The following is a 25288-nucleotide window of genomic DNA, read 5'->3' as shown; positions in this document are numbered from 1 at the left end:
CCTATTCCCGGGACCCCCTCCACAGCCCTGCCTATTCCCGGGACCCCCTCCACAGCCCTGCCTATTCCCGGGACCCCCTCCACAGCCCTGCCTATTCCCGGGACCCCCTCCACAGCAGTCTATTCCCGGGACCCCCTTCACAGCAGTCTATTCCCGGGACCCCCTTCACAGCAGTCTATTCCCGGGACCCCCTCCACAGCCGTCTATTCCCGGGACCCCCTCCACACCCTGGTCTATTCCCCAGACCCCCTCCACAGCCGTCTATTCCCCAGACCCCCTCCACACCCTGGTCTATTCCCCAGACCCCGTCCACACCCTGGTCTATTCCCCAGACCCCCTCCACACCCTGGTCTATTCCCCAGACCCCCTCCACAGCCTCACTGTGACCTATCACACACTCAGAGAGTGTATGTCAGCTAATTTAATGAGTCTCACTGACTGTGTGTGTGTGTGTGTGTGTGTGTGTGTGTGTGTGTGTGTGTGTGTGTAGTCCCCTGGGCTAGTGTTACGTATTAAACCAGAAGGCTAGGAGAGAATGCTTCTCTTCTCTCTATTAGCTTTGGCTTGCTGCATACAGTGAGGCATGCAAGACCTCATTCAGACAACTCTTCAAAACCTGCTTAACGACAGAAGAAACATAAAACATTTATGACAATTCAGTTTATAATAAGTATAAAGTGGTAACGACACGATAATATCAAACTTTTATTAGATAAGCACAGAATACACATTGAGAATGGAAAAAAAATAATAAATTTTGTCTTTTTTAAATCAAAAAGCTAAAACGTTTATCCCAACAACAACAAAAACACTCAGTGGAGAAAAGGTACACACCCATACGTCCTGTAGTTATTGCTCGAGTCAAGACTAATAAAAGGCGATAGAGAGACGTGTTTGCATCGAGTGGACAGGCCTATCTGATCTGCACCTACACAATAATAATACTGCGTCATATCATATACGACACGTAGCGGAAATACCATCCAACAGCCCTCCTCCCACCAGCCACGCAGTCATAAAACACGGTAGAAAGTCATTGTATAAAAAATACACAGGGGGGGGGGGGGATCTCACATCACAGGTTGGGGTCAGGGGTTCAGATAGGAGGGTCAGAGGTCAAAATGATTAGTTTGAACAGAATTAGATCTTACAGTATCAATGAAATGTCCCATCTCATACCAACACTGGAATAAAATCTAATTAAATAGAAACGCCCTTTACTTGGTCTAATTGCCCCCCCACACACACACACAATTGCCTTATTTTCCAGTAGAGAAGTTATACAGTAGGCTAGAGACTTATCAGAAAGCAGTTGTTTGAAGAAAAAAAAAAAGACTGGTAGAGTGATCTTAAGGGCCTCTGAATATATTGTTCTACCTTAGCGAGCCTGCATAGCAACATCACCTCAGACAGCCGACTAGGCCAGGAAATAAGAAATGCATTTTCCCCCTTCCCATTTTTTTTTGGACTAGATTAAAAAGAAGCTCCCAACTGTCTTACACACCACAGTTGATCTAGCCAGCTCCATCAGCATCTCAACCCCCTTCTAGCTCCACCTCCTCTCACCACCCAGACTACCTGATTGGTCCATCTCTAGATGCTATCCATGGCTTTGAACTCGCTGAGGGCCTGGACAGGATTGATGTGTTTCTTTTGGGATGACCTCTTGACCTAAGAGAAGAGATAACATTTTATTGTATTTTCCTCACAGACGTGTGTCCTGCATCATTAAATCCAGCAGCACACCACCCTGTATCCCACTGTTGGTTTGCCTCTGAAGCTAAGCTGGGTCGGTCCCTGGAAGTGGTGTCGGAGGGCCAGTAGGAGGCACTCTTTCCTTTGGTCTAACATAAAAACGCCCAATGCCCCAGGGCAGTGATTGGGGACATTGCCCTGTGTAGTGTGTCATCTTTAGGGTGGGATGTTAAAGGGTTGTGGTCACTAAAGATCCCATGGCACTTATCATAAGAGTAGGGTTTGTTAACCCTGGTGTCCTGGCTAAATTCCCAATCTGGCCCTCAAACCATCATGGTCACTTAATCATCCCCAGTTTACAATTGGCTCATTCATTCCCCCTCCTCTCCCCTGTAACTATTCCCCAGGTCGTTGCTGCAAATGAGAATGTGTTCTCAGTCAATTTACCTGGTAAAAAAAAAAGGGTTAAATAAAATATACTTACAGGCCATAAATAAGAACATATTAGGGATGGGTTTATGGACCCAAAAAATATTCTCAATGGAGAGTCTATATTGAATTTTTTTTAGTCCGTGACTATGTTAAATCTGTGTCCCGGACACCAACAGGCAACTGTGCAGGGGATTATACAAATGATTACAACTGGAATCCTGAGCGGTGAAACTGCCACATCAGTTTGCGATATTAAAACATAAACAGAACCCCCCCCCCCCCTCGGACAATATTGCATGTGCGATAGAACAGAAGAGTTTGTACTCTTGTTTTTTTTTTTACCAAGATGCTGAACACTCAGATCCTCCTTTTAAAACAATAACACCTGACCAGTTTAGAGGAACTCAGCTTTAACACGATTCTCATTACCTTGTTGTTAGACCCATCTTCCTGTTTCTCTCTCTTGACCAGAGGTTTCTTCTCTGGGGCTTTCATCTTCCAGGAGATAGCAGGCATGTTGAGGGACTGCATGGCCATGGACTTCTGGTACTTAGTGGAGGCCACGTAGCTAGCTTTGACCGTGGACACCACCGTATTCATCAGGTTCTTAGCTGCCTGGATCAGAGACATAGCACTGTCCACCTGGAGGAAGAGGGGAGGAAGGGGAGAGGTAGGTGGGGAAGGGAGGAAGGGGAGAGGAAGGGAGGAAGGGGAGAGGTAGGGGGGAGAGGAGAGGTAGGGGAGAGGAAGAGAAGAGAAGGAGATAGAGAGGAGACAAGGTTAGCCAGTGCTGGGAGGTAGAAGTTGTCCTCTTAACCACAGCTCTAGGATCAGATAACTAACTGTATCTCCCCAGGATAAGCTTGACCATGGGAACATTATACAGTATAACCATATAGAAGTATCCCAAATGACCCCAAGGTGCCTTGGTGAAAAAGTAGTGCACTATTATAGGCATTAAGGGTGCCATTTGGGAGTCCTTGATATCTGACCCCAGATCAGCAGTAAGAGACAACCTGTATTTCCACCTGTAATTTTTCCCACCACCACCCTCACTGATCAGAGGGACACGGAGTTCATATGATCCTATGTGTCTGGCTTTGGCCAATGTCTCAGGCTACGTCCCAAAAAATGGCCTCCTATTCCCTATTATAGTGCACTACTTTTGACTAGGGCACATAGGTCAAGAAGACCTAAGGCTCTGGGTCAAAAGTAGCGCACTATAATAGGGAATAGGTTGGTGTTTGGGCCTGCAATCTGAATGTTACTGTACTATATCTGCGGTGGAGTTGGGAATACCTGGCTCTCTAGGAATGCTTGGGATACCTCCTGTAAAAAGGGAAAAGGGAGAGAGGGAACTTGAACGTTAATAGTTGAACTGTAGAAGTCAAGTGCAACATGATGGAGCCTCGGGCTAAAGGCTTCAGAGCAGGACGAGGCTGCAGCTGTGTGACTGTCGTATATCCAGCAGATTGACCATGTGGTGAACAGGGTATAACATGCAGCAGATTGACCATGTGGTGAACAGGGTATACTGAATAACATGCAGCAGATTGACCATGTGGTGAACAGGGTATAACACGCAGCAGATTGACCATGTGGTGAACAGGGTATAACATGCAGCAGATTGACCATGTGGTGAACAGGGTATACTGAATAACATGCAGCAGATTGACCATGTGGTGAACAGGGTATACTGAATAACATGCAGCAGATTGACCATGTGGTGAACAGGGTATAACACGCAGCAGATTGACCATGTGGTGACCAGGGTATACTGAATAACATGCAGCAGATTGACCATGTGGTGACCAGGGTATACTGAATAACACGCAGCAGATTGACCATGTGGTGAACAGGGTATACTGAATAACACGCAGCAGATTGACCATGTGGTGAACAGGGTATACTGAATAACATGCAGCAGATTGACCATGTGGTGACCAGGGTATACTGAATAACACGCAGCAGATTGACCATGTGGTGAACAGGGTATACTGAATAACATGCAGCAGATTGACCATGTGGTGAACAGGGTATAACACGCAGCAGATTGACCATGTGGTGAACAGGGTATAACATGCAGCAGATTGACCATGTGGTGAACAGGGTATAACATGCAGCAGATTGACCATGTGGTGAACAGGGTATAACACGCAGCAGATTGACCATGTGGTGAACAGGGTATAACACGCAGTAGATTGACCATGTGGTGAACAGGGTATAACATGCAGCAGATTGACCATGTGGTGAACAGGGTATAACACGCAGCAGATTGACCATGTGGTGAACAGGGTATACTGAATAACATGCAGCAGATTGACCATGTGGTGAACAGGGTATAACATGCAGCAGATTGACCATGTGGTGAACAGGGTATAACACGCAGCAGATTGACCATGTGGTGAACAGGGTATAACACGCAGCAGATTGACCATGTGGTGAACAGGGTATAACATGCAGCAGATTGACCATGTGGTGAACAGGGTATAACATGCAGCAGATTGACCATGTGGTGACCAGGGTATAACATGCAGCAGATTGACCATGTGGTGACCAGGGTATACTGAATAACACGCAGCAGATTGACCATGTGGTGAACAGGGTATACTGAATAACACGCAGCAGATTGACCATGTGGTGAACAGGGTATACTGAATAACATGCAGCAGATTGACCATGTGGTGAACAGGGTATAACATGCAGCAGATTGACCATGTGGTGAACAGGGTATAACATGCAGCAGATTGACCATGTGGTGAACAGGGTATAACATGCAGCAGATTGACCATGTGGTGAACAGGGTATAACACGCAGCAGATTGACCATGTGGTGAACAGGGTATACTGAATAACACGCAGCAGATTGACCATGTGGTGAACAGGGTATAACATGCAGCAGATTGACCATGTGGTGAACAGGGTATAACATGCAGCAGATTGACCATGTGGTGAACAGGGTATAACATGCAGCAGATTGACCATGTGGTGAACAGGGTATAACATGCAGCAGATTGACCATGTGGTGAACAGGGTATAACATGCAGCAGATTGACCATGTGGTGAACAGGGTATAACATGCAGCAGATTGACCATGTGGTGAACAGGGTATAACATGCAGCAGATTGACCATGTGGTGACCAGGGTATACTGTATAACATTCAGCAGATTGACCATGTGGTGAACAGGGTATAACATGCAGCAGATTGACCATGTGGTGAACAGGGTATAACATGCAGCAGATTGACCATGTGGTGAACAGGGTATAACATGCAGCAGATTGACCATGTGGTGAACAGGGTATACTGTATAACATGCAGCAGATTGACCATGTGGTGAACAGGGTATAACATGCAGCAGATTGACCATGTGGTGAACAGGGTATACTGAATAACACGCAGCAGATTGACCATGTGGTGAACAGGGTATACTGAATAACACGCAGCAGATTGACCATGTGGTGAACAGGGTATAACATGCAGCAGATTGACCATGTGGTGAACAGGGTATACTGAATAACACGCAGCAGATTGACCATGTGGTGAACAGGGTATACTGAATAACATGCAGCAGATTGACCATGTGGTGAACAGGGTATACTGAATAACACGCAGCAGATTGACCATGTGGTGAACAGGGTATAACATGCAGCAGATTGACCATGTGGTGACCAGGGTATACTGAATAACACGCAGCAGATTGACCATGTGGTGAACAGGGTATAACATGCAGCAGATTGACCATGTGGTGAACAGGGTATAACATGCAGCAGATTGACCATGTGGTGAACAGGGTATAACATGCAGCAGATTGACCATGTGGTGAACAGGGTATACTGTATAACATTCAGCAGATTGACCATGTGGTGAACAGGGTATAACATGCAGCAGATTGACCATGTGGTGAACAGGGTATAACACGCAGCAGATTGACCATGTGGTTAACAGGGTATAACATGCAGCAGATTGACCATGTGGTGAACAGGGTATAACATGCAGCAGATTGACCATGTGGTGAACAGGGTATAACATGCAGCAGATCGACCATGTGGTGAACAGGGTATAACATGCAGCAGATTGACCATGTGGTGAACAGGGTATAACATGCAGCAGATTGACCATGTGGTGAACAGGGTATAACATGCAGCAGATTGACCATGTGGTGAACAGGGTATAACACGCAGTAGATTGACCATGTGGTGAACAGGGTATAACATGCAGCAGATTGACCATGTGGTGAACAGGGTATAACACGCAGCAGATTGACCATGTGGTGAACAGGGTATACTGAATAACATGCAGCAGATTGACCATGTGGTGAACAGGGTATAACATGCAGCAGATTGACCATGTGGTGAACAGGGTATAACACGCAGCAGATTGACCATGTGGTGAACAGGGTATAACACGCAGCAGATTGACCATGTGGTGAACAGGGTATAACATGCAGCAGATTGACCATGTGGTGAACAGGGTATAACATGCAGCAGATTGACCATGTGGTGACCAGGGTATAACATGCAGCAGATTGACCATGTGGTGACCAGGGTATACTGAATAACACGCAGCAGATTGACCATGTGGTGAACAGGGTATACTGAATAACACGCAGCAGATTGACCATGTGGTGAACAGGGTATACTGAATAACATGCAGCAGATTGACCATGTGGTGAACAGGGTATAACATGCAGCAGATTGACCATGTGGTGAACAGGGTATAACATGCAGCAGATTGACCATGTGGTGAACAGGGTATAACATGCAGCAGATTGACCATGTGGTGAACAGGGTATAACACGCAGCAGATTGACCATGTGGTGAACAGGGTATACTGAATAACACGCAGCAGATTGACCATGTGGTGAACAGGGTATAACATGCAGCAGATTGACCATGTGGTGAACAGGGTATAACATGCAGCAGATTGACCATGTGGTGAACAGGGTATAACATGCAGCAGATTGACCATGTGGTGAACAGGGTATAACATGCAGCAGATTGACCATGTGGTGAACAGGGTATAACATGCAGCAGATTGACCATGTGGTGAACAGGGTATAACATGCAGCAGATTGACCATGTGGTGAACAGGGTATAACATGCAGCAGATTGACCATGTGGTGACCAGGGTATACTGTATAACATTCAGCAGATTGACCATGTGGTGAACAGGGTATAACATGCAGCAGATTGACCATGTGGTGAACAGGGTATAACATGCAGCAGATTGACCATGTGGTGAACAGGGTATAACATGCAGCAGATTGACCATGTGGTGAACAGGGTATACTGTATAACATGCAGCAGATTGACCATGTGGTGAACAGGGTATAACATGCAGCAGATTGACCATGTGGTGAACAGGGTATACTGAATAACACGCAGCAGATTGACCATGTGGTGAACAGGGTATACTGAATAACACGCAGCAGATTGACCATGTGGTGAACAGGGTATAACATGCAGCAGATTGACCATGTGGTGAACAGGGTATACTGAATAACACGCAGCAGATTGACCATGTGGTGAACAGGGTATACTGAATAACATGCAGCAGATTGACCATGTGGTGAACAGGGTATACTGAATAACACGCAGCAGATTGACCATGTGGTGAACAGGGTATAACATGCAGCAGATTGACCATGTGGTGACCAGGGTATACTGAATAACACGCAGCAGATTGACCATGTGGTGAACAGGGTATAACATGCAGCAGATTGACCATGTGGTGAACAGGGTATAACATGCAGCAGATTGACCATGTGGTGAACAGGGTATAACATGCAGCAGATTGACCATGTGGTGAACAGGGTATACTGTATAACATTCAGCAGATTGACCATGTGGTGAACAGGGTATAACATGCAGCAGATTGACCATGTGGTGAACAGGGTATAACACGCAGCAGATTGACCATGTGGTTAACAGGGTATAACATGCAGCAGATTGACCATGTGGTGAACAGGGTATAACATGCAGCAGATTGACCATGTGGTGAACAGGGTATAACATGCAGCAGATCGACCATGTGGTGAACAGGGTATAACATGCAGCAGATTGACCATGTGGTGAACAGGGTATAACATGCAGCAGATTGACCATGTGGTGAACAGGGTATAACATGCAGCAGATTGACCATGTGGTGAACAGGGTATAACATGCAGCAGATTGACCATGTGGTGAACAGGGTATAACATGCAGCAGATTGACCATGTGGTGAACAGGGTATAACATGCAGCAGATTGACCATGTGGTGAACAGGGTATACTGAATAACACGCAGCAGATTGACCATGTGGTGAACAGGGTATAACATGCAGCAGATTGACCATGTGGTGAACAGGGTATAACATTCAGCAGATTGACCATGTGGTTAACAGGGTATAACATGCAGCAGATTGACCATGTGGTGAACAGGGTATAACATGCAGCAGATTGACCATGTGGTGAACAGGGTATAACATGCAGCAGATTGACCATGTGATGAACAGGGTATAACATGCAGCAGATTGACCATGTGGTGAACAGGGTATGCTGAATAACACGCAGCAGATTGACCATGTGGTGAACAGGGTATAACATGCAGCAGATTGACCATGTGGTGAACAGGGTATACTGAATAACACGCAGCAGATTGACCATGTGGTGACCAGGGTATACTGAATAACACGCAGCAGATTGACCATGTGGTGACCAGGGTATACTGAATAACACGCAGCAGATTGACCATGTGGTGACCAGGGTATACTGAATAACACGCAGCAGATTGACCATGTGGTGACCAGGGTATACTGAATAACATGCAGCAGATTGACCATGTGGTGAACAGGGTATAACATGCAGCAGATTGACCATGTGGTGAACCGGGTATCCTGAAATAAGTCTGGAGCAGGACCAGGGCTGTGCTCCAAATGGAACCTCTTCCATACATATTTTGCCCTCAGAACGACCTCACTCCACCGGGGAATGGACTCTACAAAAGGTGCAGAGGCATAAAAATGGCCAACATCCTGAAGTATCTCTTTAAGCCAGTAATTAAACTGCTGGGAGAAAGGACGGTATTTTGGGACACTAGTCTCTTAACAAGAAAATAGGAAAGGAAACAGAGAAGGGTAGCCTTTATATAAAAAGCCTGTGTCCAAAATGACACCCTATTTTCTATTTTAGTGCACTACTTTTGACCAGAGCCCTGTGAGCGAGCACTGGTCAAAAGTAGTGCACTATGTAGAAAATAGGGTGTCACTTGGGATGCAAATAAGCCTTTTATATTACTGTTATTATTTCTTTCATCTTATTTATTTATTCTGCTATTATCTGTATCAAACACCGGCTGTAAATCATTAGTTAACGGGAAGCCTATTTCTTGGGTTATTAAGTTTAAATTCAGCTATTCAATGAGGCTAGGAAAGATTAAATTACAGTTTTGCTTTGAAATTGAGAAAAGCAACCGGTGGATAAATTCAGAGCAATTTTTAACTGAAAGAAGGATGAAGAAACATGTATTTTATAATATGACTCACTGAAAAAAGGGTAAAATACATTTTGTTCAGTTTGGTTTGGGATAAGACTTGTCATATCAAGGAAGGAAATCTAGGTGGAAAAATTACCTTAGTTATTAAAAGTTGACTTGTTTCAAAATGGTCAGTCTGTCTACTCACCGAAACAAATGGCACAATAAATCACCGATGTAGTACACTACTTTAGACCAGGGCCCTAATCCCTAAGGTCCCTCAGTTTGAGCAGTGAATATCCAACACAGATTCAACCACAAAGACCAGGGAGGTTTTCCAATGCCTTGCAAAGGGCACCTATTGGTAGATGGGTAAAAAATTAGGAAAAAAGCAGACATTGAACATCCTTCTGAGCAATGATGAAGTTATTAATTCCACTTTTGATGGTGTATCAATGCACCCAGTCATTACAAAGATACAGGCGTCCTTCCCAACTCAGCTGCCGGAGAGGAAGGAAACCGCTCAGGAATTTCACCACGAGGCCAATAATGACTAAAACAGTTAGAGAATTGTGGCCTCCCGAGTAGTGCAGCAGTTTAAGGGCACTGAATCTCAGTGTTGCAGTGCCATCACAGCTTGGTATTCGCATCACAACCAGCAGTGACCGAGAGTCCGATAGGGCGGCGCACAACTGGCCGAGTGTCGTCCAGGTTAGGGGAGGGTTTGGCCGGGGGCGCTTTACTTGGCTCATCGCGCTCTAGCGACTCCTTGTGACGGGGCACCTGCAAGCTGACTTGGTCGTCAGTTGATCGGTGTTTCCTGGCGTCCAAGTTAATCGAGTGTGTGTTAAGATGCATGACTGGACCTTCACCTCTCCCGAGCCCGTTGGGGAGTTGCAGCGATGAGACAAGATCGTAAATGAATATCACGAAATTGGGGAGAAAAATGGAGGTACTAAATAAATAAAAAAACAGTTAAGAGTTTAATGGCTGTGATTGGAGAAAACCGAGGCTGAATCAGAAAAGACTGTACAGAATAAAAATATTCCAAAACATGCATCCTGTTTGCAGGAAGGCATTAAAGTAAAACTGCAACAAAAAAAATTGGACAAAGAAATGAACTTGATGTCCTGAAAACCAAGTGTAATGTTTAGGACAAATCCAACACAATATCCCTTAGTACCACTCTTCATATTTTCAAGCATGGTGGTGGCTGCATCATGTTATGGGTATGCTTGTCATCGTTAAGGATTGGGGAGTTTTTTAGGATAAAAAATAAACAATAGATTTAAGCACAGGCAAAATCCTTAGGGAAAACCTGGTTCAGTCTGCTTTCCAACAGACACTGAGATTAATTCACCTTTCAGCAGGACAATAACATAAAACACAATGCCAAATATACACTGGAGTTGCTTACCAAGACGACATTGAATGTTCCGTGGCCTAGTTAGTCTTGACTTAAATTGGCTTGACAATCTATGGCAAGATCTGGAAATGGCTGTCTTGCAATGATCAACAAACAACTTGACAGAGCTTGAAGGATTTAAAAAATAATAATGTGCAAATAATGTACAATCCAGGTGTGCAAAGCTCTTAAGAGACTTACCTGGCTCTAACCACTACACATGTAAAGTGTTAGTAACAAAGCACATCAGTTCTTACCCCAGAGACCACGAGCTCTCCTCCCAGGTTCTGGACCTCTGCTTTGACCTTACTACAGATGTTGAGCTGGTGGCAGTACAGAGCAATACGCTGCAGGTAGGCCAACAGGTCCTGCTTACAGGCTGAGTCTGGACACTAGAGAGAGAGAGAGAGAGAGAGCGAGACGGGGTTAGACTAGGACATACAGGCAGTCTGGACACTAGGGAGACCGAGTGAGAGCGAGTGGCGGTAATGGCAGTAGTAGTGGCGGTAATGGCAGTAGTAGTGGCGGTAATGGCAGTAGTAGTGGCGGTAATGGCAGTAGTAGTGGCGGTAATGGCAGTAGTAGTGGCGGTAATGGCAGTAGTAGTGGCGGTAATGGTAGTAGAAGTGGCGGTAATGGTAGTAGTGGCGGTAATGGTAGTAGAAGTGGCGGTAATGGTAATAGTGGCGGTGATAGTGGTGATGATAGTGGTGGTGATGATAGTGGTGGTGATGATGGTGATAGTGGTGGTGATGATGGTGATAGTGGTGGTGATGATGGTGATGATGATAGTGGTGGTGATGATAGTGGTGGTGATGGTGATGATGATAGTGGTGGTGATGATAGTGGTGGTAATGGTAATAGTGGCGGTGATAGTGGTGGTGGTGATAGTGGTGGTGGTGATGGTGGTGATAGTGGTGGTGATGATGGTGATGATGATAGTGGTGGTGATGATAGTGGTGGTAATGGTAATAGTGGCGGTGATAGTGGTGGTGGTGATAGTGGTGATGATGGTGATGATAGTGATGATGGTGATGATGGTGATGATAGTGATGATAGTGTCGGATGGTGATGGTAGTGGTGATAGTGATGGTGGTGATAGTGGTGGTGGTGATGGTGGTGATAGTGGTGGTGATGATGGTGGTGATGATGGTGATGATAGTGATGATGGTGATGATGGTGATGATAGTGATGATAGTGGCGGATGGTGATGGTAGTGGTGATAGTGATGGTGGTGATAGTGGTGGTGATGATGGTGGTGATGATGGTGGTGATGATGATGATGATAGTGGCGGATGGTGATGATGGTGATGATAGTGGCGGATGGTGATGATGATGGTGGTGGTGATGATGATGGTGGTGGTGATGATATGGTGGTGATGATGGTGGTGGTGATGATGGTGGTGGTGATGATGATGATGATGATGGTGATGATGATGATGATAGTGGTGATGATGGTGGTGATAGTGATGGTGGTGATGATGATGATAGTGGCGGATGGTGATGATGGTGATGATAGTGGCGGATGGTGATGATGATGGTGGTGGTGATGATGATGGTGGTGGTGATGATGGTGGTGGTGATGATGATGATGATGGTGATGATGATAGTGGTGGTGATGATGGTGGTGATAGTGGTGATGATGATGATGATAGTGGCGGATGGTGATGATGGTGATGATAGTGGCAGATGGTGATGATGATGGTGGTGGTGATGATGATGATGGTGGTGGTGATGATGGTGGTGGTGATGATGATGATGATGGTGATGATGATGATGATAGTGGTGGTGATGGTGGTGATAGTGATGGTGGTGATGATGATGATAGTGGTGGTGATGATGGTGGTGATAGTGATGGTGGTGGTGATGATGGTGGTGATGGTGGTGGTGATAGTGATGGTGGTGGTGATGGTGGTGATAGTGGTGGTGGTGATAGTGGTGATGATAGTGGTGGTGATGGTGGTGATGATGGTGGTGGATGGTGATGATAGTGGCGGATGGTGATGATGATGGTGGTGGTGATGATGGTGGTGATAGTGGTGGTGATGATGATGGTGGTGGTGATGATGGTGGTGATAGTGGTGGTGATGATGATGGTGATAGTGGTGGTGATGATGATGGTGATGATGATGATGGTGGTGGTGATGATGATGGTGGTGATGGTGGTGGTGATGATGGTGGTGATGGTGGTGGTGATGATGATGATGATAGTGGTGATGGTGGTGATGATAGTGGCGGATGGTGATGATAGTGGCGGATGGTGATGATGATGGTGGTGGTGATGATGATGGTGGTGGTGATGATGGTGGTGGTGATGATGATGATGGTGATGATGATGATGATAGTGGTGGTGATGATGGTGGTGATAGTGATGGTGGTGATGATGATGATAGTGGTGGTGATGATGGTGGTGATAGTGATGGTGGTGGTGATGATGGTGGTGATGATGGTGGTGATGATGATGGTGGTGATAGTGGTGGTGATGATGATGATGATGATGATGATGGTGGTGGTGATGATGATGGTGGTGATGGTGGTGGTGATGATGGTGGTGGTGGTGATGATGATGATGATAGTGGTGATGGTGGTGATGATAGTGGCGGATGGTGATGATAGTGGCGGATGGTGATGATAGTGGCGGTGGTGATGATAGTGGCGGATGGTGATGATAGTGGCGATGGTGATGATAGTGGCGATGGTGATGATAGTGGCGATGGTGATGATAGTGGCGATGGTGATGATAGTGGCGATGGTGATGATGGTGGCGATGGTGGTGGCGATGGTGGTGAGAGTGGCGGTGGTGAGAGTGGCGGTGGTGAGAGTGGCGGTGGTGAGAGTGGCGGTGGTGAGAGTGGCGGTGGTGAGAGTGGCGGTGGTGAGAGTGGCGGTGGTGAGAGTGGCGGTGGTGAGAGTGGTGGTGGTAAGATAGTGATGATAGATGTGAAAGTGGTGGTGATAGATGTGATAGTGGTGATGATAGATGATGATGGTGGTGGTAGTGGTGATGATAGTGGTGGTGGTGGTGATGATAGTGGTGATGGTGATAGTGTTGGTGGTGATAGTGGTAGTAGTGATGGTGTTATGATAGTGATGATAGTGGTGGTGGGGATAGTGGTGATGGTGTGATAGTGGTAGTAGTAGTATTAGTAGCAGCGGTGATAGTGGTGATGATAGATGTGATGGTGTGATAGTGGTGGTAGTGGCGATAGTGGTAGTGGTGATAGTGGTGGTGATAGATGTGATAGTGGTGATAGCGGTGGTGTGATAGTGGTGGTGATAGTGGCGATAGTGGTAGTGGTGGTGGTGGTAGATGTGATGGTGATAGATGTGATGGTGATAGATGTGATAGTGGTGGTGATAGTCGTGGTAGTGGTGGTAGTGATGGTGATAGATGTGATAGTGGTGATGGTGATAGATGTGATAGTGGTGGTGGTGGTGGTATTGTGTGTCTAGTTAATGTCTATTAGACCTAAGAACAGCTAGATATAAAGCCATCAGCCATGACGATCAATCAAGTCACAATCTGAAACAGATTGATCATCTACGCTCTCCATATCTCTCCCTAAGTTTCCTTCAGTTTCCCTCTTTCACAGTCCCCCTTGCCTTCAGTCTCTCTCTCCCCTCCTCACCCTTCTCAGATTGATAAAACGATGCTCCAGATTTGCGTGGGGACTAATTTAATAACAGTGACACGTTGGGGGCGTTAATGTGACAGATAGCAGACAGACAGACTCATGCGATATGTTCCAAATGGAAACCTAACTCCCTTATAGGCCCTGGTCTAAAGTAGTACACTATATAGGGAATAGGGTGCCAATTGATGACGGTTGACGTCAGCTGGTTGGCCCTTGGCCAGAAAGACCTGATTCACGGCCTAACAAAGACTATCTAGCGAGACCACGTTAATGACATCAACTGTCTTTGTCCGTCTGTGTCTTGGGAGGGTTTAGCCATCGTTGCTGTCACACACTCAGGCTGTGTCAAATTCTCTGATTTGGCTCCAAACCGTGAAAAACAGTTCATCTGATGTCCAATGGAGCTCGGAGCGCTAATGGCCATGGTCAAGTGTGGTGCACTATATTGGCAATAGGGTGCAATTTGGGACACCCCCCCCCCCCCCTAGGAGACTGAAGTGGGAGGTTCAGGAGAGCACTGCGTTCAGGAGAGCACTGCGTTCAGGAGAGCACTGCGTTCAGGAGAGCACTGCGTTCAGGAGAGCACTGCGTTCAGGAGAGCACTGCGTTCAGGAGAGCACGGCGTTCAGGAGAGCACTGCGTTCAGGAGAGCACTGCGTTCAGGAGAGCACTGCGTTCAGGAGGGCACTGCGTTCAGGAGAGCACTGCGTTCAGGAGGGCACTGCGTTCAGGAGAGCACTGCGTTCAGGAGAGCACTGCGTTCAGGAGAGCACTGCGTTCAGGAGGGCACTGCGTTCAGGAGAGCACTGCGTTCAGGAGGGCACTGCGTTCAGGAGAGCACTGCGTTCAGGAGGGCACTGCGTTCAGGAGGGCACTGCGTTCAGGAGAGCACTGCGTTCAGGAGAGCACTGCGTTCAGGAGGGCACTGCGTTCAGGAGAGCACTGCGTTCAGGAGGGCACGGCGTTCAGGAGGGCACTGCGTTCAGGAGAGCACTGCGTTCAGGAGAGCACTGCGTTCAGGAGGGCACTGCGTTCAGGAGGGCACTGTTTCTGCGTCGACACACTATTCGCTAACTTCGGCCTACAACATATTGTTAACAATGTCATTTACAATTACAATCCCACGTTACAAAGTCAAACATTTATCACTTTTCAAATAAAAAAATAAATAAGAATAATTGTCTTGTTCCGTGTTCTATTATCATGGTTGCCTAAACAGGAAACAGCAGACACCACAATGCACCATGTGATGGCTGGTCTCAGCTTGAACAGGGTATTACTTAATCTCCTCCCTTCATCCATCCATCCACTCCCACACCTACCTACCTACTTCCTCTCCATCTCTCCTCCATCCTCACCTATCTACCTTCCTCCTCCTCCTCCTCTCCTCCATCCTCATCTACCTTCCTCCTCCTCCTCCTACGCCCTCTCCACTCCTCTCCTCTCCTCTCCTCCCTGTCCTTGCTCTCCTATCCCATCTCCTTCCTCTCGCCTCCTCTCCCCCCATCTCTCTTCAGAAGCATTGCCAGCTCTTTCTGAGAGCCCTCTGCTAACTCAACTTCCCTCCTGCTCACCTGCTTCTAAACTGACAAATGGAAAAAAATGTTGCTCTGAAATTAGCATAAGTGCATGTTTTGCAGACGAAGAAATGACAGTGGATAAATAACCACTAGCCCTGTCAGAAGAGCACAAAAAAGGAGTGGGAGGACGGATACAATGTTTAGAGGTAAAATCCAAAATGGCACCATATTCCTTAGAGTGGATTTTAAGAATAGTGAACTATATATAAAGTACACTAGGTCTGTCGGTATACTTCGCTGAGATAAAGTATACAGGCCCATGATCCTACTGTTACTGTAGACGGGCCCATGATCCTACTGTTACTGTAGACGGGCCCATGATCCTACTGTTACTGTAGACGGGCCCATGATCCTACTGTTACTGTAGACGGGCCCATGATCCTACTGTTACTGTAGACGGGCCCATGATCCTACTGTTACTGTAGACGGGCCCATGATCCTACTGTTACTGTAGACGGGCCCATGATCCTACTGTTACTGTAGACGGGGCCATGATCCTACTGTTACTGTAGACGGACCCATGATCCTACTGTTACTGTAGACGGGCCCATGATCCTACTGTTACTGTAGACGGGCCCATGATCCTACTGTTACTGTAGACGGGCCCATGATCCTAATGTTACTGTAGACGGGCCCAAGATCCTACTGTTACTGTAGACTGGCCCATGATCCTACTGTTACTGTAGACGGGCCCATGATCCTACTGTTACTGTAGACGGGCCCATGATCCTACTGTTACTGTAGACGGGCCCATGATCCTACTGTTACTGTAGACGGGCCCATGTTCCTACTGTTACTGTAGACGGGCCCATGTTCCTACTGTTACTGTAGACGGGCCCATGATCCTACTGTTACTTTAGACGGGCCCATGTTCCTACTGTTACTGTAGACGGGCCCATGTTCCTACTGTTACTGTATACGGGCCCATGTTCCTACTGTTACTGTATACGGGCCCATGATCCTACTGTTACTGTAGACGGGCCCATGATCCTACTGTTACTGTAGACGGGCCCATGATCCTACTGTTACTGTAGACGGGCCCATGATCCTACTGTTACTGTAGACGGGCCCATGATCCTACTGTTACTGTAGACGGGCCCATGATCCTACTGTTAATGTAGACGGGCCCATGATCCTACTGTTACTGTAGACGGGCCCATGATCCTACTGTTAATGTTACTGTAGACGGGCCCATGATCCTACTGTTACTGTAGACGGGCCCATGATCCTACTGTTAATGTATACAGACCCATGATCCTACTGTTACTGTAGACGGGCCCATGATCCTACTGTTAATGTTACTGTAGACGGGCCCATGATCCTACTGTTACTGTAGACGGGCCCATGATCCTACTGTTACTGTAGACGGGCCCATGATCCTACTGTTACTGTAGACGGGCCCATGATCCTACTGTTACTGTAGACGGGCCCATGATCCTACTGTTACTGTAGACGGGCCCATGATCCTACTTTTACTGTAGACGGGCCCATGATCCTACTTTTACTGTAGACGGGCCCATGATCCTACTGTTACTGTAGACGGGCCCATGATCCTACTGTTACTGTAGACGGGCCCATGATCCTACTGTTACTGTAGACGGGCCCATGATCCTACTGTTACTGTAGACGGGCCCATGATCCTACTGTTACTGTAGACGGGCCCATGATCCTACTGTTACTGTAGACGGGCCCATGATCCTACTGTTACTGTAGACGGGCCCATGATCCTACTGTTAATGTAGACGGGCCCATGATCCTGTTACTGTAGACGGGCCCATGATCCTACTGTTAATGTAGACGGGCCCATGATCCTACTGTTACTGTAGACGGGCCCATGATCCTACTGTTACTGTAGACGGGCCCATGATCCTACTGTTAAAGTTAATGTAGACGGGCCCATGATCCTACTGTTACTGTAGACGGGCCCATGATCCTACTGTTAATGTTACTGTAGACGGGCCCATGATCCTACTGTTAATGTTACTGTAGACGGGCCCATGATCCTACTGTTACTGTAGACGGGCCCATGATCCTACTGTTACTGTAGACGGGCCCATGATCCTACTGTTACTGTAGACGGGCCCATGATCCTACTGTTACTGTAGACGGGCCCATGATCCTACTGTTAATGTAGACGGGCCCATGATCCTACTGCTACTGTAGACGGGCCCATGATCCTACTGTTACTGTAGACGGGCCCATGATCCTACTGTTACTGTAGACGGGCCCATGATCCTACTGTTACTGTAGACGGGCCCATGATCCTACTGTTACTGTAGACGGGCCCATGATCCTACTGTTACTGTAGACGGGCCCATGATCCTACTGTTAATGTAGACGGGCCCATGATCCTACTGCTACTGTAGACGGGCCCATGATCCTACTGTTACTGTAGACGGGCCCATGATCCTACTGTTACTGTAGACGGGCCCATGATCCTACTGTTACTGTAGACGGGCCCATGATCCTACTGTTACTGTAGACGGGCCCATGTTCCTACTGTTACTGTAGACGGGCCCATGATCCTACTGTTACTGTAGACGGGCCCATGTTCCTACTGTTACTGTAGACGGGCCCATGATCCTACTGTTACTGTAGACGGGCCCATGTTCCTACTGTTACTGTAGACGGGCCCATGTTCCTACTGTTACTGTATACGGGCCCATGTTCCTACTGTTACTGTATACGGGCCCATGATCCTACTGTTACTGTATACGGGCCCATGATCCTACTGTTACTGTAGACGGGCCCATGATCCTACTGTTACTGTAGACGGGCCCATGATCCTACTGTTACTGTAGACGGGCCCATGATCCTACTGTTACTGTAGACGGGCCCATGATCCTACTGTTACTGTAGACGGGCCCATGTTCCTACTGTTACTGTAGACGGGCCCATGATCCTACTGTTAATGTAGACGGGCCCATGATCCTACTGTTACTGTAGACGGGCCCATGATCCTACTGTTAATGTTACTGTAGACGGGCCCATGATCCTACTGTTACTGTAGACGGGCCCATGATCCTACTGTTAATGTTACTGTAGACGGGCCCATGATCCTACTGTTACTGTAGACGGGCCCATGATCCTACTGTTAATGTATACAGACCCATGATCCTACTGTTACTGTAGACGGGCCCATGATCCTACTGTTAATGTTACTGTAGACGGGCCCATGATCCTACTGTTACTGTAGACGGGCCCATGATCCTACTGTTACTGTAGACGGGCCCATGATCCTACTGTTACTGTAGACGGGCCCATGATCCTACTGTTACTGTAGACGGGCCCATGATCCTACTTTTACTGTAGACGGGCCCATGATCCTACTGTTACTGTAGACGGGCCCATGATCCTACTGTTAAAGTTAATGTAGACGGGCCCATGATCCTACTGTTACTGTAGACGGGCCCATGATCCTACTTTTACTGTAGACGGGCCCATGATCCTACTGTTACTGTAGACGGGCCCATGATCCTACTGTTACTGTAGACGGGCCCATGATCCTACTGTTAAAGTTAATGTAGACGGGCCCATGATCCTACTGTTACTGTAGACGGGCCCATGATCCTACTGTTACTGTAGACGGGCCCATGATCCTACTGCTACTGTATACAGGCCCATGATCCTACTGTTACTGTAGACGGGCCCATGATCCTACTGTTAATGTTACTGTAGACGGGCCCATGATCCTACTGTTACTGTATACGGGCCCATGATCCTACTGTTACTGTAGACGGGCCCATGATCCTACTGTTACTGTAGACGGGCCCATGTTCCTACTGTTACTGTAGACGGGCCCATGATCCTACTGTTAATGTAGACGGGCCCATGATCCTACTGTTACTGTAGACGGGCCCATGATCCTACTGTTAATGTTACTGTAGACGGGCCCATGATCCTACTGTTACTGTAGACGGGCCCATGATCCTACTGTTACTGTATAAGGGCCCATGATCCTACTGTTAATGTTACTGTAGACGGGCCCATGTTCCTACTGTTACTGTAGACGGGCCCATGATCCTACTGTTACTGTAGACGGGCCCATGATCCTACTGTTACTGTAGACGGGCCCATGATCCTACTGTTACTGTAGACGGTCCCATGATCCTACTGTTACTGTAGACGGGCCCATGATCCTACTGCTACTGTAGACGGGCCAATGATCCTACTGTATAAGGGCCCATGTTCCTACTGTTAATGTTACTGTATACAGGCCCATGATCCTACTGTTACTGTATACAGGCCCACGTTCCTACTGTATAAGGGCCCATGTTCCTACTGTTAATGTTACTGTATACAGGCCCATGATCCTACTGTTACTGTATACAGGCCCACGTTCCTACTGTAGACGGGCCCACGTTCCTACTGTAGACGGGCCCATGATCCTACTGTTAATGTTACTGTATACAGGCCCATGATCCTACTGTTACTGTATACAGGCCCACGTTCCTACTGTATAAGGGCCCATGTTCCTACTGTTAAATGTTACTGTAAATTATCCACACTGTTACTGCATATATTGTAAACAGCCATTCCCCTATACGACTGTTAATATTCATGTAATTCTTACTGTAAATTATCCACTGTTACTGTATATATTGTAAACAGAGCCATTCCCCTATACAACTGTCAAGTTTCATGTTAATGTTACTGTAAATAGTCCACACGTACTATATATATATATTGTAAACAGAGCCATTCCCCTATACAACTGTCAAGTTTCATGTTAATGTTACTGTAAATGATCCACACATACTATATATATATTGTAAACAGAGCCATTCCCCTATACAACTGTCAAGTTTCATGTTAATGTTACTGTAAATGATCCACGCATACTATATATATATATTGTAAACAGAGCCATTCCCCTATACAACTGTCAAGTTTCATGTTACTGTTACTGTAAATGATCCACACATACTATATATATATTGTAAACAGAGACATTCCTCTATACAACTGTCAAGTTTCATGTTAATGTTACTGTAAATGATCCACACATACTATATATATATTGTAAACAGAGCCATTCCCCTATACAACTGTCAAGTTTCATGTTACTGTAGATTATCCACTGTTACTGTATATATTGTAAACAGAGCCATTCCACTATACAACGGTCAAGTTTCATGTTACTGTTACTGTAAATGATCCACACATACTATATATATATTGTAAACAGAGCCATTCCCCTATACAACTGTGAAGTTTCATGTTACTGTAGATTATCCACTGTTACTGTATATATTGTAAACAGAGCCATTCCCCTATACAACTGTCAAGTTTCATGTTAATGTTACTGTAAATGATCCACACATACTATATATATATATATTGTAAACAGAGCCATTCCCCTATACAACTGTCAAGTTTCATGTTACTGTTACTGTAAATGATCCACACATACTATATATATATTGTAAACAGAGCCATTCCCCTATACAACTGTCAAGTTTCATGTTACTGTTACTGTAAATGATCCACACATACTATATATATTTTGTAAACAGAGACATTCCCCTATACAACTGTCAAGTTTCATGTTACTGTTACTGTAAATGATCCACACGTACTATATATCTATATTGTAAACAGAGCCATTCCCCTATACAACTGTCAAGTTTCATGTTACTGTAGATACTGTATACCAGGAGTACTAAACTATTTGACAACAGTGACACAACTTTCCTAGGTGGCAAAGGTCTGGATGGATATCGTTCTTTATCTGCGCTGTGGTACAGCATAGTAACAAACCGTCGTCTACCAATGTAGGAAACATCTTATTCAATGTACATTATATAAGAATTTTAATGAATTACATTCATTTTGACTGTATACATGTGGATCATTGCATCCACAATGTCGAAGAACGTCTTTGTCTCCTTCGGTCTTGCTTGTCCCGAGGTTCCGCAGAGGATATTTGCATTGATGTCATTAGGGAAGACGCGGCCTCTTGTATTTGCATATAACCACGCGATTGGATTAGACGGGGCACTAATAGAGGTGGACGTTGCTTCGAGAGAGAGAGAGAGCAAGCTGAGTTGGAGGCGCCGCTGTGCCCGGTTGATTGAAAGCAGTCTAATACTTTATTGACCAGTCCGCGTTGACCTGTCCGCGTTGACCTGTCCGCGTTGACCTGTCCGCGTTGACCTGTCCGCGTTGACCTGTCCGCGTTGACCTGTCCGCGTTGACCTGTCCGCGTTGACCTGTCCGCGTTGACCTGTCCGCGTTGACCTGTCCGCGTTGACCTGTCTGTATTGACCCTTCCCTGGGTCCGAACCGGGGTCCGTCAACTGGGTTTGGCTGCTGTACACTACAGTTAATATTCACGATACTACAGTTAATATTCACGATACTACAGTTAATATTCACGATACTACAGTTAATATTGACTAATATTGACAATACTACAGTTAATATTCACGTTACTACAGTTAATATTCACGATACTACAGTTAATATTCACGATACTACAGTTAATATTCACGTTACTACAGTTAATATTGACTAATATTGCCAATACTACAGTTAATATTGCCAATACTACAGTTAATATTGCCAATACTACAGTTAATATTGACGATACTACAGTTAATATTGCCGATACTACAGTTAATATTGACGATACTACAGTTAATATTGACGATACTACAGTTAATATTGACGATACTACAGTTAATATTGACAATACTACAGTTCATATTGCCGATACTACAGTTCATATTGACGATACTACAGTTAATATTGACGATACTACAGTTAATATTCACGATACAGGCTGAGTGTTTAGACTGCCATCTTGACGAGGGACTGGCTGGAGATAACCTACCACGGTCATGAATGTACAGGCTGAGTGTGGGTCAGGCTGAGTGTTAGCCTGGTTGGGTCAGGCTGAGTGTTAGCGTGGTTGGGTCAGGCTGTGTGTTAGCGTGGTTGGGTCAGGCTGCGTGTTAGCGTGGTTGGGTCAGGCTGAGTGTTAACGTGGTTGGGTCAGGCTGAGTGTTAACCTGGTTGGGTCAGGCTGTGTGTTAGCGTGGTTGGGTCAGGCTGCGTGTTAGCGTGGTTGGGTCAGGCTGCGTGTTAGCGTGGTTGGGTCAGGCTGCGTGTTAGCGTGGTTTAGCGTGGATGGGTCAGGCTGAGTGTTAGCCTGGTTTAGCGTGGTTGGGTCAGGCTGCGTGTTAGCGTGGTTGGGTCAGGCTGCGTGTTAGCGTGGTTGGGTCAGGCTGAGTGTTAGCGTGGTTTAGCGTGGTTGGGTCAGGCTGCGTGTTAGCGTGGTTGGGTCAGGCTGAGTGTTAGCGTGGTTTAGCGTGGTTGGGTCAGGCTGAGTGTTAGCCTGGTTTAGCGTGGTTGGGTCAGGCTGCGTGTTAGCGTGGTTGGGTCAGGCTGCGTGTTAGCATGGTTGGGTCAGGCTGCGTGTTAGTGTGGTTGGGTCAGGCTGCGTGTTAGTGTGGTTGGGTCAGGCTGCGTGTTAGCATGGTTGGGTCAGGCTGCGTGTTAGTATGGTTGGGTCAGGCTGAGTGTTAGTATGGTTGGGTCAGGCTGCGTGTTAGCATGGTTGGGTCAGGCTGCGTGTTAGCATGGTTGGGTCAGGCTGCGTGTTAGCATGGTTGGGTCAGGCTGCGTGTTAGCATGGTTGGGTCAGGCTGCGTGCTAGCATGGTTGGGTCAGGCTGCGTGCTAGCATGGTTGGGTCAGGCTGCGTGCTAGCATGGTTGGGTCAGGCTGCGTGTTAGCATGGTTGGGTCAGGCTGAGTTTTAGCCTGGTTTAGCTTGGATGGGTCAGGCTGAGTGTTAGCCTGGTTTAGCGTGGATGGGTCAGGCTGCGTGTTAGCATGGTTTAGCGTGGATGGGTCAGGCTGTGTTTTAGAAAGGTTTAGCATGGATGGGTCAGGCTGAGTGTTAGCCTGGTTTAGCGTGGATGGGTCCGGCTGAGTGTTAGCCTGGTTTAGCGTGGATGGGTCAGGCTGAGTGTTAGCCTGGGTCTGGTCACAGAGAGCTGGTCTGGTTCTCAAGCTGAAGGTGAGTCAGTCCTGACACTCCCTACATCCCCTCTGATCTAGTCTACAGCAGAAAAATATGAGAAGCCTTGGCTGTGGGCTAAGTGCTGAACAACCACAACAAAACTACCCATTGAATGGTATTCACACACGGCCTTGGAGACACACAATCTCTGCCTGAAACACGAGCGCACACACACACACAAACACGAGAATGGCCTGACGAACGCCCACACACACCTGCACGATGCCCATCTGCTGTCTTTAATGAATAACAGTGATATCCTTCAAAAAGATAATACTCGGTGATTGACATTGGCAGGCATCTCCTGCTGGAGCCCTGCATGGAAGATCTATGGGGCAGCTTACATTAAATATCAAACAGTAGTTGTATCCAATGCAAGAGGTAGGCTGCTCATTATAAAATTACGAGAGATGTCTCTCTGGCTGTGAAACTAAATAACACGCCATTTTCTAAATATAGTGCGGTGCTTTTGACCCGAGCCAGTAGGTATCCTCATGGAGGCTCAGGTCAAAGGTTGTGCACTATATAGGGAATAGGCTACACATGCTACAACGCTAAGCTAGCTGACGGACTGTAGCTGCCTTCTATTCAGCCTCATTACAGAGCCAGTGCGTGTGTGTGTGCGTGTGTGTGTGTGTGTGTGTGTGTGTGTGTGTGTGTGTGTGTGTGTGTGTGTGTGTGTAGGCTGTTCCCCAAAAAGGATAAAAAATACTTAGCTTTACACACATACATACCTGATCACAAAAGAGGAAGACAAACGAAAACAGTGGGGATAAGAGAAGCAATATCCCCAAAAGAGGAAAATAAATAAGAAAAGGATGAGGGTGTTGGAGAGAGAGAGATGTGGAATGCTTGATGTGGGTGATTAATATTTAACATGACCCCTAGCATAACAAGGTCAGAGCAGGAGAACTGAGGCCTATTGCTACACATAACAAGGACTCTGCTAACATTAGGTAGGTTAGAGTAATGGAACAATCTAAACATCAATCATGAACAGCTGTTATATCTACATAACAGAAGGACACACATTTTTCAAACAATACACAAGCCAATATTGTG

At 46.5% G+C, this 25288-nt stretch overlaps 1 protein-coding gene across 3 annotated transcripts in view; it reads right to left on the bottom strand.

The window, feature by feature from the left end:
* Positions 1–692: 692 nt before the first annotated feature.
* Positions 693–25288, bottom strand: part of LOC129827327 (catenin alpha-1) — a 307702-nt gene continuing 283106 nt past the window's right edge. For 2 of the 3 annotated variants that reach the window (XM_055888075.1, XM_055888078.1), the window contains 4 exons: positions 11242–11376; positions 3427–3456; positions 2557–2769; positions 693–1671 (listed from right to left, as the gene is read on the bottom strand). In XM_055888075.1, coding sequence (XP_055744050.1) covers positions 1594–1671; positions 2557–2769; positions 3427–3456; positions 11242–11376 — 456 coding nt within the window. In that variant the 3' untranslated portion in view covers positions 693–1593. The remainder of the gene's footprint in view (positions 1672–2556; positions 2770–3426; positions 3457–11241; positions 11377–25288) is intronic. The other variant, XM_055888076.1, reaches the window with a different exon arrangement.

The sequence above is a fragment of the Salvelinus fontinalis genome, chromosome 29 (genome assembly GCF_029448725.1).
Source record: "Salvelinus fontinalis isolate EN_2023a chromosome 29, ASM2944872v1, whole genome shotgun sequence".
In the NCBI taxonomy this organism is placed as follows: domain Eukaryota; kingdom Metazoa; phylum Chordata; class Actinopteri; order Salmoniformes; family Salmonidae; genus Salvelinus; species Salvelinus fontinalis.
Note: the sequence above shows the minus strand (reverse complement) of the source record. Positions and strands in the feature narration are given on the sequence as shown.